Source organism: Gambusia affinis, linkage group LG21, assembly GCF_019740435.1.
Source record: "Gambusia affinis linkage group LG21, SWU_Gaff_1.0, whole genome shotgun sequence".
Lineage (NCBI taxonomy): Eukaryota > Metazoa > Chordata > Actinopteri > Cyprinodontiformes > Poeciliidae > Gambusia > Gambusia affinis.
In genome coordinates this window covers 11,834,143-11,852,499 of record NC_057888.1, presented here as the reverse complement: position 1 = coordinate 11,852,499, position 18,357 = coordinate 11,834,143, and the positions used below count along the sequence as shown (strand labels likewise).

Here is an 18,357-nt window from a genome sequence, read left to right as displayed (position 1 = left end):
AGAGTTTTTGCAGAGAGCAGAAAGGGCACTTTTGCAACCACAATATTTAAGTTTTCCATTTTGATTTTGTTCTTCTAGAACATATTAGTTTGTCTTTCCATTGAGCTGTACAGGTTATAGGTCACTATTGGGTTGGAAAATGGTTTGGAACCATTAGCCTTGCTTTCTGCATGTAATAAACCAAAAGAGCTCAAGCAGGGGTCAGTACATCCACTGCTGCTTCACCATAAAATAAGAGTCTGGCAGAGATTCATTTCCTCTTAAACAAAACTTCCTCAGTTAAATTTGTTGGAGTTTGAATTTTATGGAGTGTTTCAGACAAAACGCAACCAACAAAGGAAAGGTTCAAGGGGTCCCTTGGCATAAACAGCTCAGAAAGCTCTGAACTTGGCTGGATTAAAAGAAGGGAGGATGGCTGTGCTCATTTGAGAGCCCACAACCATGAACTTTAGAGGACACAGCAGGTCCCCACTCCACACCAACTCTCCAGCATATTATCTTATCCTACCTTGGATGACAAAAAATAAATAAAATAAAAAAATCACACCTTTAATTTTCTAGCAAGACAATATTTTGCTAGTAGTCAAAACAAAATTAGTGCTGGTTCATTATTTCTTCATTGTTCATCCGTGACCACACAGTCTCCAAAATCCTCAGAAAGATGGAGAGAAATTTCCATCCTTTCATTGCAAAGATAAAAATTGCAGAAGTTTAGTGGATATTTAAAGATTAACTGAAGGTCAATGAGATGAGTGTGGTCAAAATCTAAATATGCCAAACATTTTGTTTCAGAATGAATGACTATCAATCAACTTTATTCTAATATGTGGTACAAAAAAACATAGTACAAAACAGGAAATAACACCATAAATCAAAAGCAGTGAGCAATGTTGCACTCTAATAGGCATAATAGGTACAGCTGGTAACTAAAAGTCAGAAAGAAACTGGAATAACTGGATTCAATATGGTTGCATATTCGAAAAATCCATTGTGATAATGGCGCCATCTTGTGTTGATAATATAGCAGTTCAGAAAAGAACATAAATACCCCCAAGTAGTATCCCAGCCCTGCTGTTGCTATTTGAGAGAACAAACCTTTGATAACACAGTCCTGTAAATAAGGTAAATAAATAAAGGTAAATAAAAATAAGGTGTAACATAATTCATTCGCTTGTTTGTGTAAAACCTCCTTATTTGCTAATATTTTCATTGAGCAAATCTAAAAAATTTTAAATGAAAATGACGATTGAAAGCTGAAATACCTAGATGCAATGCTAGTTGGCACACTATTGGCTGGTGTTTACAAAGCAACCAAACCAGGAGCACAGTTTATGTTCTTTGGTGCTGATTGGCTGTATGCCCAGGAGCGAAAACAGGAAAGACCATGGATCAAGGGTGTCAAAGTCCAGACCTCAAGGGCTGGAGTCCTGCAACTTTTAGACGTGCCTCTGCTACACCACACCTAGAATAATTAGGTCATTAGCAAGGCTCTAAAGAACTGATCAACACAAGGAGGAGGTAATTAAGCCATTTCATTCCAGTATTTTGTACCTGTGGCACATTTTAAAAACTCCAGGACACCGGCCCTTGAGGACTGGAGTTTGACACATGTGCGATGATGCTTGCTCATACAGTAGTACTGAGACAGTTCCCACTATGCATATTGATGCATATTAAGGTACATTAAAAATTTCAATTATAAGCTTGTTCTGAGAGGGTCTCAAGTATTCATGGATTTTAGTTATTCATGGACTGCTGGTTCCCAAAGCTGAGTTAATAATCAAGTTGGCCTTAAGTGTTGTCGTGATCCCAGGTTTTGCACATATGATTTTTTGTACCTCAGCACCGATTGCGAGCAGCACCTTTCACTCAAACTGTACAATTTGGAGGGTGATCTTACAGATTAGGTTCACCTGCACTGGCATCTATGTAAACCCTCTATGAGAGATTATTTTCAGAGAATACTGCAGCAAAGTACACATCAAGTATAAAAGCCACATCACTTGTTCAGCCTGCACTCTTAATGTGAATCTCTGAAAGCATCACTGTAACTTTGCAAATACCAGGGTTCTGCTGTATATTGGTATCTTAAAACACCTTCAGTCCACCCCCAAGTTAGCACTAACTTGAAATAACTTCGAAGGACCAAAGAATATGTTATGGGGAAACTGTCTGTAGATTGAGTTTGAGTGGCATGATGGGTGGTGTTCACGAGTGGTCATTTTCCACTGTGGTGAATTTCAGGAAGAGAGCTTTTAAATCCCTGCATAGAATGCCGGATACATCTCTAAGCAACTGAAAATTGACAACATTTCTGCAGACTTCTTTCGGTGGAAATCAAGTTGTGTGCTGATGTGTAAACTCCCCAATTCAAACCTAAAATCCTCAAACCTCAAGGACTTTCACCTGTACTCTACACTGCCTTGTGCCTGCTTTTTTCTTTCACACCTTTTCACACTAATCTAACATTCATGAGCCACAAGTCTGAACACAACTAAAACATGAAATGTTGTAACAATAATACATGATGGTGGCTGCATTATGATGTGGAGTGCCCTTCTTTATGATATGGTGGGAAAAACCTCAGTCAAGGTTTTATGAATGTCCTTGTCCTCTTTGTGAAAGGTGTCTCCTCCATTTCCTGTCCATCCACCTGATCTAACTCACACTGTTTAGGGTGCAGGAAGCAATAATATGACACCAGCGAAATCAGGCCCAGCAATGAACCGCCATAAATTACACCACTAACCACCCAGAAAAATGTAATTGTCTTCAACTCTGGCTTTAAAAAAAACAACAATAAAGGAGTTGAGAAATTTATAACAGTCCAAAAAAAGTAATAGATGGTCATTTCCCATTTGGTGTTTTGTCCTTTAACGTTAAAAAAGGTAAAAACCAGAATGGAGCCAATGACGCCACGGTACAGCAATTCAAGGACACCTGTATTGCAGAAGTCGGTTTGAAGCAGGTGGGCCCGTATTGTTCCCAGCAGCCAAAGGGAAGTAAAGCCTACTGTGCTGTAGATGCTGAGGATGAGGAGGAGGCTGTAGCTGAGAATGAGACTAGTGATGGTGAAGAGTTTGTAGAGCAGGTAGACCACTGTGGGGAGGCCTGGGGGCAATTCTCGGCTCTGGGGAAGAGATTTGCGCAGCCAGATCCGATAGTCCACCAAAGACCATGCCAGATTGAAGAAAGAGAAGACCATAGACATATCTGCAAGGAAAAGGCAACAAGAAGTGATAAATCCAAAAACATTTGAAGTTAAGAAAGGACTTTGTTATCTACTCACACTGTAAGACCGACCATTCATCATGGCTTTGACGTATGTAAAGCTGTAAAAGAAGCTGAGGCGTGCTCTCCAGGAAAGTCTCAAAAAGCTTCAACATGCTCAGATCGGCAGCATCGCTGAACAGTTTATAGTGGTGCGAGGTGCTGGTCCCCTCCTCATCATCTTCCTTCAGGTGTCCGTTCGGAGGCATTTGATTGTGTGACGTTTCTTGTCCCCAAATCTCTTTGTATCCTTGTTCAAGCAGGTGGTAAGACCTGGCAACAGTATCAGAATAATAAAAAACTGTTATCATGTTATCAATTCAGTTTTCTTCTGCAGCTGTGATGATGACGGCAACACAGTTCAAGAACCCCCTTTCTGCAGCACTAATGGAATTCCAGTTTGTAGCCTGCAAATCCTGTATGCACGACACTGAGGCGCCTACGTACCTGAGGAAAATTCCCATCCCAAATATGTGCAGGACTAAAAATCGTCGCTTTGGTTTGCTGTCCATGACATTTTTATGCATATCTTCTAAAAACCAGGTGTAGCTGAAGATCTGGTTTACTGCCAACGCAGTGATTATAAACAGTGCAGTCAATCCACTCCAAACATAGCGCTTTTCGTGAAAATATCTAAAAACCAGTACAGTATCTGTGCAAATGTCCCCTAGGTACATGAATAGTCCCACAAGAGCCAAAAGCCACCGCCACTTGGAGTACTGCTTATTTGACTGCCCCATAGTTATCACTTCAAAAAGCTGGCATTCCTGTTCCTGTTTGGTTCCAAGGACGAAGCAATCTCAGTTCCTGTTCCTGTTAGCTTTGTAGTATGTGAGTGTCATGATCACAGGTGGCTTTAAAATCTCTCTGCAAAAGATACACAAGTAAAATTGATTAAAAACACTTGCAATTTACAATGATGCAAAAACAATTATTTCCTTTATTTTAGCAACAACAACAAAGAAAAAAAACTGCAGATGCTTTGCAATCCTGATCAGTTTAATTTAATCAGTCATAAAAACATTTATTATATCAGACTGACTGGCATATGGCACTTTCAATATGGATGAAAGCACAATTAATCACATAATAAACAAATTATAGCACAATGTTCAGGACTATGTATAGTTAAATCTGAACGTTCTAAATGTTTCCCTGCTTCTGCATGCCTGATTTCAGTAGATAGCGGATTAACAGGCTTTTTCTGAACTACATTCATGTGAATCGGGCGTGTTAAATTAGGGAAACATCCCTAAAACACGCAGCACAACTTACCCTGAGGAACAGGGAGAAACAAAATACTACCTTGATCGATTGGTAGCTTTATTGAAAATTGAGACAAATTCAGAGCTAACTAAGAATAAGATAATGAAATGTTTCCTTCTATTGATTTCATTTATTGTACTTTCATTATGTTACTTTTTACAAACAGACTCATATATCTTCCTGAAGATATATGAGCATAGCTTGCAATTAAGTTAACAGACTCATATATCTTAACTTAATTGCGAGCTATGCTGCAGTTAACACACACACAGAAAAGCAATACTACACCCAAAATTGTTACTTTCACAACGACTAAGCACATATAAGGAATAAGAAAAACAGGAGTAAACTTACAGAGACATAATGTCTATGGCAGAGAGCTCCACACAATCACAGCTGGAGATTCCACTCCCTGCATTTTTCTTTCTCCTTCCCTTGAAACCAGTGCTTAGCCCCACCTCAGCAACCAGTAAACAAATCAACAATCAGAGCAGACATTTGCAATTACATAATTCATGTCATTCCTATCAAGGTGTGGTGGTTGCGTGAGTGTGATCTTTACACTTCCCGTTCATATGTCTGTGTCCATTTAAACTTGGATCTTGTTGGTGATTAGTAATAAAGCTAATCACCAACAAGATTAGCTTTATTACTGCTCGGAAAGCAAAAGTAACTCATGAACAGTGACTGAAAGTGCGACGTAAAGTAACCTGTATTCCAAGTTATTAAAGTAAGTGAACATATTTCAGAGGAAGTCTAGTTTCCTGAAGGTGAACTCTAATAGGCTCGAAAATAAAATACAATTCTTGAAGAAGAACTGCATACAGACAGTTATAAGCCTCAGCCTGCTATGCAGCTTAGATAAATTGTGGCTTACTAGCTCCCTAAAACACTGTGTTTTCTTTATTTTCTTTCTAAATGCCATGACTCGGGTTGTAGTGCCTTCCAGAATGATTCAAGACTGTTTTGGTCAGATGACACCAAAATAGGCTTATTGGCATACATTAAAAGCTCTGTGTGGTAGAAAACTGCAAAATACTACAGAGGACCCCGAGTACACTTCCCCCATTATCAAAATTTGGTGGTGGCATTATTACACTGTGGGGATGCTTTTCTGTATCAGAGACAGGGAAACTGGTCTGGGTTGATGGGAAGATGAACAGGGCAACCGTACAAGGAAACTGTCCTCAACAGAGTTGGATAGATCACCAAACCCAAACATACAGCCAGAGCTCCAACAGAATAGGTGTTCTTGTCTTAGAATAGCCTAGACAGAGTCCGAAATAAAATTGAAAATCAAATCGATTTATATTTGTCCTGTAAGGACTGTGTCAGCTCTATGTGTGATATACACATGTACTTCCACATTTGGGGCGGTAGGCAGCGCCAGCTTGTCAGTTCGCTTCTGCGTGGCCCTGGTTTTGCATTGAATTACTTCCTGTCCGCTACTTTCTGTAAGGGTTTAGAACACAACTAATTGTTACAGATTCAACCAGTGGATTCCTATGTTTTATTATCCCTAGATTTTCATCAGTATTATGTTAGGATTGTACTACAGATTCAAAAGTATATCTCTATAATGTTGTCATTTTTTTCTTTAATCTTTAAAATAAATCTCTCCTGAGGCTTATGTTAGTTTCTAAAGCTTTTATTTGACAAATAGCTTGAAATGCTTGCGATCCTTATCATCCATTTTACTCTGTCATATCAGCATCGAAACGCCAGGAGCTATGAGGGTTTGTAAATATGACATGCTGGACTAGACTGCACTGGCTAAATAGCTTCCTGGAAAGGTGTCCTTGGTATGAGAATCTCAGAAGAAGTCTATAAAAACTAAATGTTTTTGTTAGCTTTCGCAACAAAAACTAAAAGGAAAAAAAAAAGAAACAAAAAAAATGTGCTTGTCGTTCAATTTCGGACATTTGCACTGAATAAATAAAATATATGTGCAATATACGTGTTATATATAGCATATAACACGTCATTTAAAGAGGTGTTTATTTATGCTTGCTTGTTTTAAGTGTGGGACCTGTTGGACCAGTTTACTTTATGACGGCGTACCAAATATAGAAACCATTCATCTCTACAGCTCTCCTTCTACTCCAAACCTCTAGGAAGCGGCAGAGAGCCCCAGCTGTTTCCTCTCCTGTGCGTAAAGAGTCTCTTTGGTCAGGCGCAGCGGCTCCCTCTCTCCGTGGACCCTCCTACCAGCAGAAGAGTGACACGCCATTCAACAGCAGCCTGGCCCTGTGCATGCAGGACGCGGTGAGAGCTCAGATAGATCACCCCATCTGGTAGGGAAGAAAAGCACAGAAAATCGCATTTGCGTGACGGACAAAGGGAAACTTTTACGAATCGCGTCGACATGGGCATCCGAAAAAAGACCAACAAGAACCCGCCGGTGCTGAGCCACGAGTTTGTGATCCAGAACCATGCAGATATTGTTTCCTGTGTTGCTATGGTTTTCCTGCTCGGGCTGATGTTTGAGGTGAGTCCACATGTTGAGCGGGATTGTTTTTAATTGTAGATTCCGCAGAGTTGGCGGACGAGAAAAACTGATCTCTTCCTCCCATCTGTTCTTGTAGCAACTGACATGGCTGTCTGAGCAATTCTTCTCTACTTCCTCCAAAAGATCGAAAGTTTTCAGTGCACAGCGGTCCCCCTTCGCTCTTATTCTCGCATTGAGTGGACTTGTCCGTTCATCTAAACGTGTTTTATAGATATTAGGGCTTTCCTGGGAGTAGACCTCACTTTAACATTTGTCTGCTTCCCGTTTTGAAATCAATATTTCAAAACACTTGTCTTCAGGCCCGATTTTTAATTGTGTATTTGTCGGAGCAAAACCAAAATAAAACATAAATAAAATATATGCGAGCTGCTTGCTTGGAAATAAGATTTGAAACGCAGTGTCGAGCACCGCTGTTTGAAGATTTTGCAACAGCCCTGTTTGCTTAGTTTATGCGTAGAAGTGTTACGTGGCATTCGCACAGCGGTCGAGAGGGTTGTCATCCACCGCTCGTACCAAAACAGAAAGTTGCCTTTTCGAGCAGAAGTGTGCCTCAAATGGAGACGGGGACCAAACCACCGTCCACTATGGCCTACGTGTTGTCTTCAGGTCCACTTTAAATCACATGTTTGTTTAAATCTATCGCGGTTTCATCCTCAGAAGGGAGCGATGCCGCTTCTGTACGCGTTTAAAGCAACGTCCGGTATTTAGTTCTTCAAAATAAAGTTTGTGACCTTCAGCAGCCGTTGAAAGGTGTTTTACTGTCGCTTACCCATTGTGGAAGTTGTTTGAATTATATCCCCCCTTTACTTTTAGTTAACAGTGATGCTAATATATATCAATATTAATGGTAAATAATTTTTCGCTTAAGCTGCTCTTTTATTTTGAAGATTGCCTTTTAAATTGGTTAAATTTCACGTTTATGCCCGACTGTCAAAAATGAAGTATAGAATTTAACAATAAAGACCAATTCATGTAAACAATGCATTTCATAAATAAAGCAGCTATAGACGCGTTTCAGCATATGAGCATATCTTAGAAAAGGGCATTAATTTTAGTAATTTTAATCAAGAACTGAAACAAAAGTATTATGTAAATTTATAACAAATGTAGCTATATGATAAATGATTATGTTTTGTACTTTTGGTTATAAAAACCGAAAAATAGGTTTCTCAGAACTTCTTACTATCAGATAATACAAATAAAAACTTTTTGTAATGCTTATGGTGGCCTGCACAAACATGGGGAAAACTTATCAGATATCCAGCAGACAGAAAGTCAACCATCTACACAAGGAGAATAAGCCACTAAATATCACATGATGATGGGAAGTTTAGTGGAAGGAAAAGAAGAGTAAATAGGCACAAAATTCAAGTTGACCTTTCCAGAGTCTTATCATTTGGTGTTGGTCCTCTCGTCTGCCCAGGACAATGTCATTGCAGCTGTCCACCAGAAAAGTTTAGGGCACAAGTTTAAATTTTCGAAATTAATTAATTTTAAAAATGAACCTTTCAACAGTGTTATAATTTTCCTCACATACATCTTCACAACTGCATATGAACATATATATCAAGTTCCTCCGTGAAGCATGAAAAGAAGTACCATTACGTGAGTCAAACATTTAACTTGCATTTTTCCCTGCATGCAAATTCAAAACACATCCTGGAAAGGAACCGAAACTTTTTCAGTGTTAACTTTGCTGCAATTACACGAGTGATCATAATGTATAAACGCCATTTGGAAGGGGGCTACTGTAACCATATTCCAGGTTACTTATTGGTCTGCATTTACAACAACGCTGCTTCTGAACATCATCACATGAATCAGTTCTAATTATATGCCTCAAGTATTTTTACTTTACCGTCAGATCTAGCACTTTGTAGGTCTGCTAAATAAAGTTCATTCTGAGTTGCTGTTCTCATAACCACACTCTTTAGGGTTTGGCAGCTTATTCTGGTGACTGTAATTTACCTATACTCTGCAGCAGCTTGGCTCTTCTCCACATCAGTTTTTAGACAATACTTTTTGCTTTTTTTCCCCCCACATGTTTTATTTTTTAAATAGTTGAAAAAGTGTTATTATTAACAAATAAAAAAAAAAAAACATTTGCTCCTCCAGCCTTATGTTGTTAATATATATTATTCATCTCTTTCTAAATCCACAGGTCACATCAAAGTTTGCAGTATTATTTATTACTGTCCAGTACAATGTGACCATATCAACGAATGGTAAGTGACATTTATACATAAACCGATACTGGCTGATAACATGTTGCATTTTTTGTTTAAAGCAAGACTTTCTTTGTGTTTTCTTTCTGGAAGATTTGGATTCCAGAGCAGTGCCTGCTCCGGTGGCCTTAAACAAACTCATTTTAAAGCTTTCTCTTTTAAATTTTTTTAATTCTCTCTTCCATTTAGAGCTAAATTTAGTCTGCCTGATTTATAAGTTCTCTAGTGGCAAGGTTGTGCCGGACGAATTCGGGGCTGAGGAGCAAAATAGGCCTCACACACAATTCAGTCTCCTGATGCTTTCAAGGTTAACATTTTCTTTGCCAGCTTTGTAGACTGTTGAGAGAATCCAGTTTCAGAAAGGCAAGAGTTTTATCTAGGATCTCTCTACTGACCTCTCTCTGTTACTTATTTACCACTCCTATCTTATTAGATTAATCTTTACTCGGATATCTCAAAAGGCCGTTGTTTTTTTGGGGGGCTGGGGGGTTTCTTTGTTTTGTCACTTCTACCTTGCAAACTTGTTAAGTGGTTTCACGAAAGAAGGCCTCTCTGACTTTTTCCCCATCAGCTGAGAAATATTTGCATCTCCACCAGTGGTAGTTAATTTTCTATATGGTGAAATTTTGCACAGTCATGACTCTGTAATCTTAATGGTGCCCTTTGGGATTCAGGATAATTTAAATTGTGACTCTCCACCCAAGGTGAATTAAGTATGGGGCCAATCCTTTGACCACATGTCTCAGTAATTAGGATTGAGACTTAAATGCATGTTGCAACAAAACAAAAAAAAAAACCTTTGAACGTTTTCGTGTGTGGTCATGTGACGAACACAAACCTCAATGTGCTTTGCTGGAATTCCATGAGATGGTTCAACACAAAGTAGTGCAAGGTTATAAAAGTGGAAAAAAATGTCCCTTAAATTTCAAGATAAAAAAAAACAAAACATCTCTGTTTGGCCTAAATTAATGATGAGCCGGTGCAAATCAATACTTACAGCTGCTATCTTTTTAGAGTAGGTGCCTATTAGATGTAGCTCAAGGTCAGTCTGATTTGATAAAGATACTCAGTTTGCAAATTCTCAATTGCTTTTATATCTGGACTTTGACTAGGCCATTTTTGCACACAAAAATACTCTATTCAGTGATAGCTCTGGGTATGTGTTTAGAGTTGTTGTGCTGCCGGATGGTGAACCTCTGTCTCAGTCTGGAGTGTTTTGCAGCCTTCTACAGGGTGACTTTCAGGATTGGCCTGTATTTAGCTTCTTCCATTTTCCCATCACCTCTGACCAGAGGTCAGAAAAGTTTTTTCGAGTGTGTATTTGTCTCGCATAAGATCCTAAGAAATAAAAACATTGCAGATTCTGGTTGCGATGTAATAAAAATGAAAGAATACTCATGCAGGAGTCTCTATATATTAAATTTAAATGAGTCACGTTGGCTGACGAAAGCATGAGTTTGAAACTGTGGTCGTGGCGTTGACTCTGAATGACTGGTCTGTGTCTCAGAGGGCCCAGAAGAGACAGCAGTGAACCACTTCCACCACGGCATCAAGGACCTGGCAACCGTTTTCTTCTACATGCTGGTGGCCATCATCATGCATGCAATCATCCAGGAGTACGTGCTGGACGTAAGTGAGATATTATGGGAGTGTCTTTTTTATTTATTTTATTTTTTTTAAACTTCTGAACGGTTTCACTTAAGGACATTTCTCATGTTGTTGTTTCTTTATTGTGTCTCTGCAGAAATTCAACCGGAAAAAGCACTTCTCCAAAACCAAGCACAGCAAGTTCAATGAGTCAGGCCAGCTCAGCGCCTTCTACTTGTTCTCCTTCGCTTGGGGCACGAACATCCTTCTATCTGTAAGCCCACGCTTTGACTGGTTTTGCTTTTTGTTTGCTTGTGGTTCAGATGGAACATTGTATTTAAAAGCTTTGTGCTCTTAGGAAAACTTCCTGTCCAATCCCGTCGCCCTGTGGGAGGGCTATCCTCATACGCTGATGCCGTAAGTTGCCATATTTAGCGACGAGACACGAACGAAAAGCAAGAAGAGCGTGTGCTGTTTTAAAGCATCTCGCTCTCTTTCAGATTCCAGATGAAATTCTTCTACATTTGCCAGATGGGCTACTGGCTACACGCTCTCCCAGAGCTGTATTTCCAAAAGGCAAAGAAAGTAAGTGTTGCTGTTTGGACCCTGCAGCTTTTTCCTGTTTGGCTTCCTGGGCCGTGTGGTATTGTTTTGAAGAATTATCCTCTTCATGCTGAAATGAATGTGCCAATCCCACACTGGTGTAAATATTTTGACCTCACTCCACCCCCTCCTCTCTGTGTTTACCGTTCAGGAGGATATTCCACGGCAGCTTGTGTACATCTTTCTGTATCTGGTCCACATCGCTGGCGCCTACATTCTGAAGTAAGTGCTGCTGCTGAAGGGAAAAGTCAGAGCTTAGGGTGAAATTGGTCAAATCTTTCTGCTTCTAAAAACTTCTCGTTTTGTCTTTCAGTTTGAACCGGCTGGGTTTGGTCCTGCTGGTGTTGCATTATTTTGTCGAGCTTCTGTTCCATGTCTCCCGACTCGTCTACTTCAGCAACGAGAACAGACAAATGGGGTGAGTTCTGGATTTTCCAATCAATGGATTAGGATGGAAAGCATTTTGTAAGCTTAAAAAAATATCCAACTTTTTCCTTTGTCGTAGATTCACCATCTGGGCTGTCTTGTTTGTGATTGGACGGCTGCTTACCTTGTCCCTGTCGGTCCTCACCGTGGGCTTCGGCCTCTCCACCGCTGAAAACCAAGGCTTTGATTTGGCTGCAGGAAACTTTAACATTTTCTTTGTGCGGTAAGTACATCTGATGATACAAAAGAAAAGACGTTTTTAAATATGCTGTTGATAAACAAACATTGTAATGCTACCTGATCTAATTTAGGTCAGGTAGCATTACCAAGATTACTTCTGTTAGCTTAATGCCAGAAGGACTGGACCAAATAAAAAATTACAAAAAGAGGTGATGAATGATAAATGTTTTTGCCACTCAGAGAACTGATTGTTACTCTAATCTACCAGGATGACCGTCCTGTCAGCCATCTGCTTTACGCAGGCCTTCATGATGTGGAAGTTTATTAACTTCCAGCTACGGCGATGGAGAGAGCATTCCGAGGCTCAGACATTGAAAAAGAAACAGGCTCCTGCTAAGAGCAAGTCGAAAAAAGACAAAGGTGGGAGGGCAAGAAACACCCAACTACAAATAAACTGTGAGAGTAAAAGTGCAAAAATGTTTTTAGCTAACTCCCTTTTTTTCTACAGCTAACGGAGTAAACGGTGTGAGCTCTCATGGAGCAGATTCACCGAGATCAAGAAAAGAGAAGTCCTCATAAGACATAAAGAGGAGAAGAAAAGCAAACATTCCTGCCTGCCTTCCTCATCCCGCGTATCTCAAAGAGCCGTCTCTCCCAGGGTCTTCTCGGCTATGTCCAGCTGGCTGATTCAACGGCTCCTTGACCCCCCCATGCCCCATGTGTGGATTCACCTTCCCGCACAGAACCGACCTCCCAGCTGGAATTTCCAGGGCCACTCAGTTTTGTTTTTGCTGCCGATCGTCCAGCTCATGTTCAGCTCCAAATCTTCCTTCCGTGGTGTCAGTGAAAAACCAACAAATAAACTGAGGGAAACAGACCTTATTTAAAAAGTGCCTATTGATGTGGATTGTTTTTTTGTTTTTTTTTTTTGGTTGTTTTTTTTTGGTGGGGGGATGGGGGAGGGTGTTTTTTTGTACTGATTGTAATTGTACCAAATCAGGAATGATCACTTTATTTCTTTTTCCCACTTCAGGTCATTTAGTGCTTTATTGAAATAATGTGTATTCCTTTTCTTTCACCTCCATAACTTGTATTTATATTCCAACCAGCTCATCCTGATGCTGTCCTTCTCTTGGATAAATTCCATTTTAAATTTCTCCTGCATTCCCAAGATTGGAGGTTGTATAAAGTCCTGTTATCTCCAGCCTTTACCCAGATCACATTTTAGTCGTTTTTAAAAAAAACAACACATCAGACATAAACAGACACCTGTAGATAGAAAGGAAACCATTGAATAAGCTTGGAATAAGAGGATATAAAAGCAAGCAAATGAAACGAGTACATTTATGGTTTAGTATTGTGCGGAAAAGCCAGACAAAAAAAAACAACAAAACAAATGGTAAACTAATGTAGCATTTGATTATTGGAGTAGGTGAAAAGCTTTGTAATCACAACATGTTTGTCACAAGCTTCTATAAACGTTGCCGCAGTTGTAATCATACTGTTTTAGACACATTGTGCTTTTAGGTTTTAATTCTGTAGCATCAACAAAGATACAAATCAGGAAAAAAAAACAAGAATAACATTCTTCTGATTTGTCCAACTTCTCTAAATGTTAAGGTGGAATGTTCTTAATGTGTTTCTTCGATTATGGATTAACTTACCTGTAGAAATATATATATATATATATATATATATATATATATATATATATATATATATATATATATATATATATATTGAGGTAAACTTTTGCTCCTTCCCTGCCACCCCTACTGAGAATTGATTGTGCCAAAAGAGCCTGGCTGACTACTGCTGACCATATACCTTTTACTAACACACCACAAAGCATTATAGGCCAGTCAGCAGTACTGTCAAGACTTTGTTACCTAAGTAACACAAATGTATTCTAAAGAATGAATTCTTACTTTTAGGCATACCGTTTAGTGAGCTACAATAAACTCCTGCAGTGTTTGGTTATCTCTACTTGCCCTGGGGGTTTATCCTGTAAAGAAATAAAATGATCTTGTTAAAACTGAAGCATCCTGGATTATTTTGCTGTATGTTTCAAAGTCCAATCAAGATCTAGTGATGATCTAGTGCACTAAAAGTAGCTCAGAATATGTATCAACTGCATCCAACATCAGTATCCAGTTCACTGATTTTGCTATGGTAGAAATAATTCTGCTGCTATTATAATTTAATAGCAGGTGTAGTAGGGTAATAGAAAACCAGCAGATCCAATAGTCACTTGCTGATTCTATATAATTCAATCGTGAGTTGAAAGAGCTTCTGTAAAAGTGTTAGCACTGTGGAGTGAAGTTCAAATCATTGAGATTTTTTATTCGGTGTAAAGTGGATAGCTTTTATTTCAAGACGGCGGCAGCAAATGTATATATCACTGGCCTTACTAAAAGGCATATAGCCCCCTGACTCCAATGAAGGATGGTGGTGGTAGCAGCATCATGCTATGGGGATATTTTTCAGCAGCAGAATAGCAAGGAAAGATGAATGCAGCAACGTACAGAGATATCCTGGATGAAAACCTGCTCCAGGGTCACTCTTGACCTAAGACAGTTCATTTCTCAGTCAGACAACATGACGACCAAGATTGGAGCGGCTTCAGAACCTTTCTGTGAATGTACTGGAGACGTCAAACCAGAGTCTAGACTTAAATCTAACTGAGCATTTCTGGAAAGTTCTGAAATCGGCTGCACAGACATCTCCCATCCAACCTGTTGGAGCTTGAGAAGTTCTGCAAATAAGGATGGGTGAAAATCCATAAAAGATGGGTGTGCTAAGGCTGTGGCAAAAGGACTGAAGGTGCAAATTGCTGTTAAATCTTCAACAAAGTGAAAAGAAAAGGCTTTGAATATTAATGCAAATGTGATTTCTTGGTTTTTTTCTTTTTAATAAATTTCCAAAAATCTCAAAACATTTTTGAACATAATTATAATGGAGTGCTTGTGTATAGAAGTTTGAGAAAAGAGTTTAATGTAATACAATTTGAAATAGTGACCAAGTGAGCCATCTAGGTTGTACCCCGTCCCATCACTCACCCAATGACTGCTGGAGATAGGCATCAAAGAACCAGCAATAATCCATAAGCATGCACAATGATGGATCAAACACAATGACTAAAATAATGGGAAATGACACAGGATCTTGTGTACTGGGGAAAGTAATATTCTTGTTTCTGAGTCTAGGGATTTCAGCCAGACAAAGTGAAAAACCAACTCAGTATACCGTGAAGTATTGTGGTTGAGAAATGCCATGTTTCTCATATTATGGAGTCAGATGGGATACATGAAAATGCTCAAAGAGCATTCATGTTGATATGTGAGGAGGAGAAAATGGCTTGGAAATCCACATTTCAATAATCTAATGTACGAGAAACATCTTGGTTCCAGACCAGCAAAATTGAAGTTTATGGGGTGGCCTCCATTCCACAGCCCTCAGCGCAATTGAAAACTTGTGGTGTAACATCAAAAATGCTCTTTCTGAGGAAAAAATCAAAAAAATAAATAAAAGAAAATCAGGAGAATTGTAAAATGTAAGATAGAGATTACGTAGTAAATTACAAAGTACAAGGAATTTCCACTGGGTTTTATAAAATAAAAAGGAAATAATGTGATCACTATTATTATTGCTATCATTGTCATCTTAGAATGATTTCTTCTAAAGACATCATTCTAGGCCACAAATCCATATTTGAGTAAATTAACTTATCAGTTTCCTGACTGATCCCAATTCCCACTAACATATTTTTCAACCGCACACAATGAGGACATGACCTTAGCACTGATTGATTTAAACGGGAAATACACCACTAGGCGGTGCTGTTGCACAAAATTTGGCTCAGAAAACCCCTGCTCGCTTGTTTGGTCAATAGATATTTGGTCAAGACAGTAAATCAAAATAGCCATGTGTATATATATAAAAATCCACTGTTATTGTTAAGAATCGGTAGGCTTTTTAAAGAACATGTTCAATAGAGAACTTTTTGTCAGTTTATAAAAACTGTCAACCAAAATTTCACGACAACTTAGTTCGGCAACTGTTAATTATTAACAGAAGAAATGCAACATTTTAGTGATTTAATTAAAATAAGCTCCAACATCAATGTTAAGCGTTTAAGTTTGATACAGCTCTTGCAACGCCAATTTTACGACATCGCATAAATGTTAATGATCTTAAAATTTACAACTACTTTGGTGAGCCTGAGTTGCAATCTTCTTTAAACAATGAGTTTTTTTATTCTAGAGGAACCACAGTCAAGGGTGGGGGTGTTATGCTTAGTATATCTTTGCAACCACAACATCCATTAAAAGACATTGTTGATATTGTACAGTGGTGACTATAAGAAACTGTCTGCAGATTAAATGTCGTCAGAGTGATGCTGATTAATCAAACAGCAAGTACCGTAATCCTAACAGGTAAAGCGCCTCGGGACTGCACAGGAGCCCCCACCCCCGGCGGTAACTGAGTCGATTTGTGTTCGGAGCCCCGTGATGTGGTTTCGTGTGTGTGTGGGGGAGGATAGCAGCAGCAGCAGCAGCAGCTACCAGCCAGATAAACACTCAGCATTGGTTTGCAGAGCAGGAGTAACATGGCGGCACAGTTAGCCAGCAGAAATGTTGTTTCACTACCGCGAAGGTCAGAGCTGGCTGGGATAAACAGGATTTAACAGTGAGGACTCGGCGGAAAGTTTCAAATCGTAAGTAGCCACACGCCTCTGTGCTTCTGGCAGAGAACAGACGGGTTGTTTCAGTTGTGAAAGCCACGATTCGGAGCGAGAGGTCTCCAATCTCGGCTGTGTGTCTGTCTGACAGAGGCTCTCTCGCTTTGGCGTTAGCCTGTTAGCAAGCGCTAGCTTCTTGGCTAGGCTCCCTGCTTGTGGCAGTTGTGTTTTCTGCAGCAAACTAAACTAAATCGTGAGCTCGCAAAACGATCTTTGCATTTTTCATAAGCTGTTTTTATTTCATATGGGTCCGGCCAACGGTATATTGTCACCCAACCCGGAATTTTAACGTGCACAACACTTTCATGTGTCATTGTTATTTTGTGCTGAGTTAGCGAGGGACCATTGCTTCAACACCGGGACGAAGTTCGCCAGTTTAGCAGGGACATAGTTAGCATGCTAGCGGGTGTAGCTGCAGGCTAGTCTCGCTGTTTGGCAGAATATGAGCGAGTGAAGACAGTTCCCATCACCATGTGTTGAAGCGTACATCTATTCTTGCGTTTGTTGTGGTCGAAACGAAGCTTCATTTGCTACTTGCCACGTCAGATAAAGTTGATGAAATTGTTCACAGTGTTTGGAGGACTATTTTCCTTGGCTAAACTGGTGTATATTTTCCTTTTGGCGAGCGTCACAATGCCTCGTTAGTGCTCACTACCACTCAAATAAGCTTTCAACGTGTGCGTGGGCAACTTAACATTTTGTGCGTATGGATATTGTTTAAGACCTTAACCCCTCTCAAAACCTATCTAAAACTTTATCTTTGCTTTGTTCGATGTTTTTCTTAGTATTCATGTTGTTCATTAATGTTCTTCATCAAACCTTTGAGGACTTAGCAGAACATCTGTACTTATACAGAGATTACATGACATAGACGTCTGTTTATTAATATGGAGGCTCTTAAAGGCAGTTGGTTCTTTGGGTGTTATTTAAGTATGCTAGAGTAAATTGAGGTTGAATACAAACACAAGCCACACTTTTAAGATTTCTGTCTGAAAGGGGACATGACTTGCACACAGCTGCTGCATTCATTTAAGATTACATTACACACTGCTGGACGCTCTTTTCTTTTTTTCTTTTTTAAATCTTTGGTTGCGATGGATTTTATTTAGGGGTATTAAGAGAAATAGTCCTAAAGACAAATACAAGGAGTAGGAAGGCAAGGACTGTTAACAAAAATGAAGGGAGAAAGGTCTGAACTCTACATTTTTACAGTGGGAATAATTTATATACTGACAGTGCTCCCAGGCAACCTGGATCATCATCATCGTGCACACATTTCAATTTCCTTAGGAATGATGTGCCAATCACCAATGAAAAAAAATAATAAAATGACATGTCTTATCTGGATTGTAAAAAAACCCCCATCACCTTTACATCATAAATCAGTGATATAGAGAGAAAACATGACATAGTAGCAGAGCAGTCAGCTGAAGGAAATGTATTATACGTATCATTGTATCCGGTGTAAAACTGAATGCACAAAAATGTGAGCTGGGTTTCCTTTTGCTTCACTTTTCAACTTTGAACACTGTAGATTTGTGTGACAGCAT

At 39.3% G+C, this 18,357-nt stretch overlaps 3 protein-coding genes across 8 annotated transcripts in view; 2 read left to right on the top strand and 1 right to left on the bottom strand.

The window, feature by feature from the left end:
- Nucleotides 1-515: 515 nt before the first annotated feature.
- On the bottom strand, nt 516-6,538 carry xkr9 (XK, Kell blood group complex subunit-related family, member 9). Its single transcript, XM_044104449.1, has 4 exons — nt 4,891-6,538; nt 3,718-4,137; nt 3,290-3,543; nt 516-3,213 (listed from the first exon to the last, which is right to left on the bottom strand). The coding sequence occupies exons 2-4, from the start codon at nt 4,008-4,010 to the stop codon at nt 2,588-2,590; spliced, it is 1,173 nt and encodes a 390-aa protein (XP_043960384.1). The 5' UTR covers nt 4,011-4,137; nt 4,891-6,538; the 3' UTR covers nt 516-2,587.
- Nucleotides 6,539-6,720: 182 nt separating this feature from the next.
- tram1 (translocation associated membrane protein 1) lies at nt 6,721-13,739 on the top strand. 2 transcript variants are annotated; one of them, XR_006369455.1, is made up of 12 exons: nt 6,721-7,024; nt 9,207-9,270; nt 10,778-10,899; nt 11,015-11,131; nt 11,216-11,274; nt 11,358-11,442; nt 11,612-11,682; nt 11,774-11,878; nt 11,966-12,109; nt 12,335-12,486; nt 12,575-12,997; nt 13,029-13,739. XR_006369455.1 is itself a non-coding variant. In XM_044104448.1 (11 exons), exons 1-11 carry the CDS (start codon nt 6,902-6,904, stop codon nt 12,643-12,645), a joined length of 1,113 nt encoding a protein of 370 aa, XP_043960383.1. In that variant the 5' UTR covers nt 6,721-6,901; the 3' UTR covers nt 12,646-13,739. The 2 variants fall into 2 exon arrangements, 1 of the variants encoding a protein (XP_043960383.1); XM_044104448.1 differs by having other exon boundaries at nt 12,575-13,739.
- Nucleotides 13,740-16,461: 2,722 nt separating this feature from the next.
- The window catches only part of ncoa2 (nuclear receptor coactivator 2), a 68,396-nt gene continuing 66,500 nt past the window's right edge, over nt 16,462-18,357 (top strand). For 3 of the 5 annotated variants that reach the window (XM_044105360.1, XM_044105358.1, XM_044105356.1), the window contains exon 1: nt 16,495-16,783. The gene's annotated coding sequence lies outside the window, so the exon portion shown is untranslated. Of the gene's footprint in view, nt 16,784-18,357 lie in introns of all 5 variants that reach the window. The other 2 variants (XM_044105357.1, XM_044105359.1) reach the window with 2 other exon arrangements.